Source organism: Zeugodacus cucurbitae, chromosome 4 (genome assembly GCF_028554725.1).
Source record: "Zeugodacus cucurbitae isolate PBARC_wt_2022May chromosome 4, idZeuCucr1.2, whole genome shotgun sequence".
NCBI lineage: Eukaryota > Metazoa > Arthropoda > Insecta > Diptera > Tephritidae > Zeugodacus > Zeugodacus cucurbitae.
The window spans coordinates 8,537,922-8,539,035 of record NC_071669.1 but is presented as its reverse complement, the minus strand read 5'-3'; the positions used below and the strand labels follow the sequence as shown (position 1 = coordinate 8,539,035).

Below are 1,114 nucleotides of genomic sequence, written 5' to 3'. Positions count from 1 at the left end.
CTTATTCCTTTTCATGCATTTTTGCAATTTGCATCCGACAGTATCGGTCAGTGACCTGTAAGGACTACTACCATTACAACGAGCTGTATCTTGCTAAGAGCAAGTAGCTGCGTAGATCTTCAGCGATCCAACTTAAGCCAGGACTAAGGTTCTTTATAATGACTATAATGACTAATATTTTCCCATTAGGGAAGAAAAACGAGTTGGACCAGCGAGTGGAGCACCATCAGTGTAAAGTTAACCCCACCAAATCAAACCTAACCTACTCTAGAGCTACTATACTTTCGAGCGGATCGAACACAATTTTTAACATAATCATATATGAAAAAATAAAAACTACAGCGCTACTGTTGAACCTTTCGAGTTTTAGCAGATTTTTAATGTTATAATTTCAAAGAATTCTTGCATCAGCACAATGCGCACTTTCAGCCGCTAAATACTCAACTTTGCTTCGGATTTGCGCTTGGCAACAACCAAATGCATGAGATTGTCTTGCTTTTCTTCTTTCAAAAATTGATGATTGGGATGCGCTTCCGGTTTGAAATCATACAACAATTTCAACAGCCTATTGATGACCTTTTCACTATTCTGCCCCACTTGTTCGTCAATTTTAGCAATTTTTTCTTTTGTTGTATTCGCCAATTTTCTCTCCAATACTTCCAAGCCTTCATTAGCATGTGTCGTAAGTTTGTTTAACTTTTCTTCGCGTTCGGTACCGTATTGCTCGACTTCTTTATTCGCATCATATTTTGCTTTCTTGATGAGTATAGTTTTGCGTCTTCTCGCATCGTATATGATTTCAGCCGCTTGTTTTTCGGCGTGTATCAGATGTGGCAGTGGTGTTTGGCTGGGTTTCATGATGCGTGGCGATTACAGCGAATTTATATGGATTTCAAATTTGCCAAATTATTTGATTTGTATGAAATTTATGTAAAAATTATTATAATTTGTGCTACAAAATATGTTGTGTTTTGTTTGTTGACAAAAATGCTTGGAAAATTTTTAACAAATCAAATGTAATTTTTTGTCGGAAAATTTCAGTGAATTATTTGTTTATTTTTTTGTCGAAAAGTTAAGCATATTTTGATTGAGTAAGTATTAAAAAAATTGTTAG

The 1,114-nt window shown here is 35.3% G+C and overlaps 1 protein-coding gene across 1 annotated transcript; it reads right to left on the bottom strand.

Moving 5' to 3' along the window:
- Positions 1–432: 432 nt before the first annotated feature.
- LOC105210707 (V-type proton ATPase subunit G 2) lies at positions 433–858 on the bottom strand. Its single transcript, XM_011181827.1, has one exon. The coding sequence runs from the start codon at positions 856–858 to the stop codon at positions 433–435; it is 426 nt and encodes a 141-aa protein (XP_011180129.1).
- Between the last annotated feature and the right edge of the window lie 256 nt (positions 859–1,114).

Coding starts and splice junctions, on each gene's coding strand:
- LOC105210707 (XM_011181827.1), bottom strand. CDS start 858: ATGAAACCCAGCCAAACACCACTGCCACATCTGATACACGCCGAAAAA.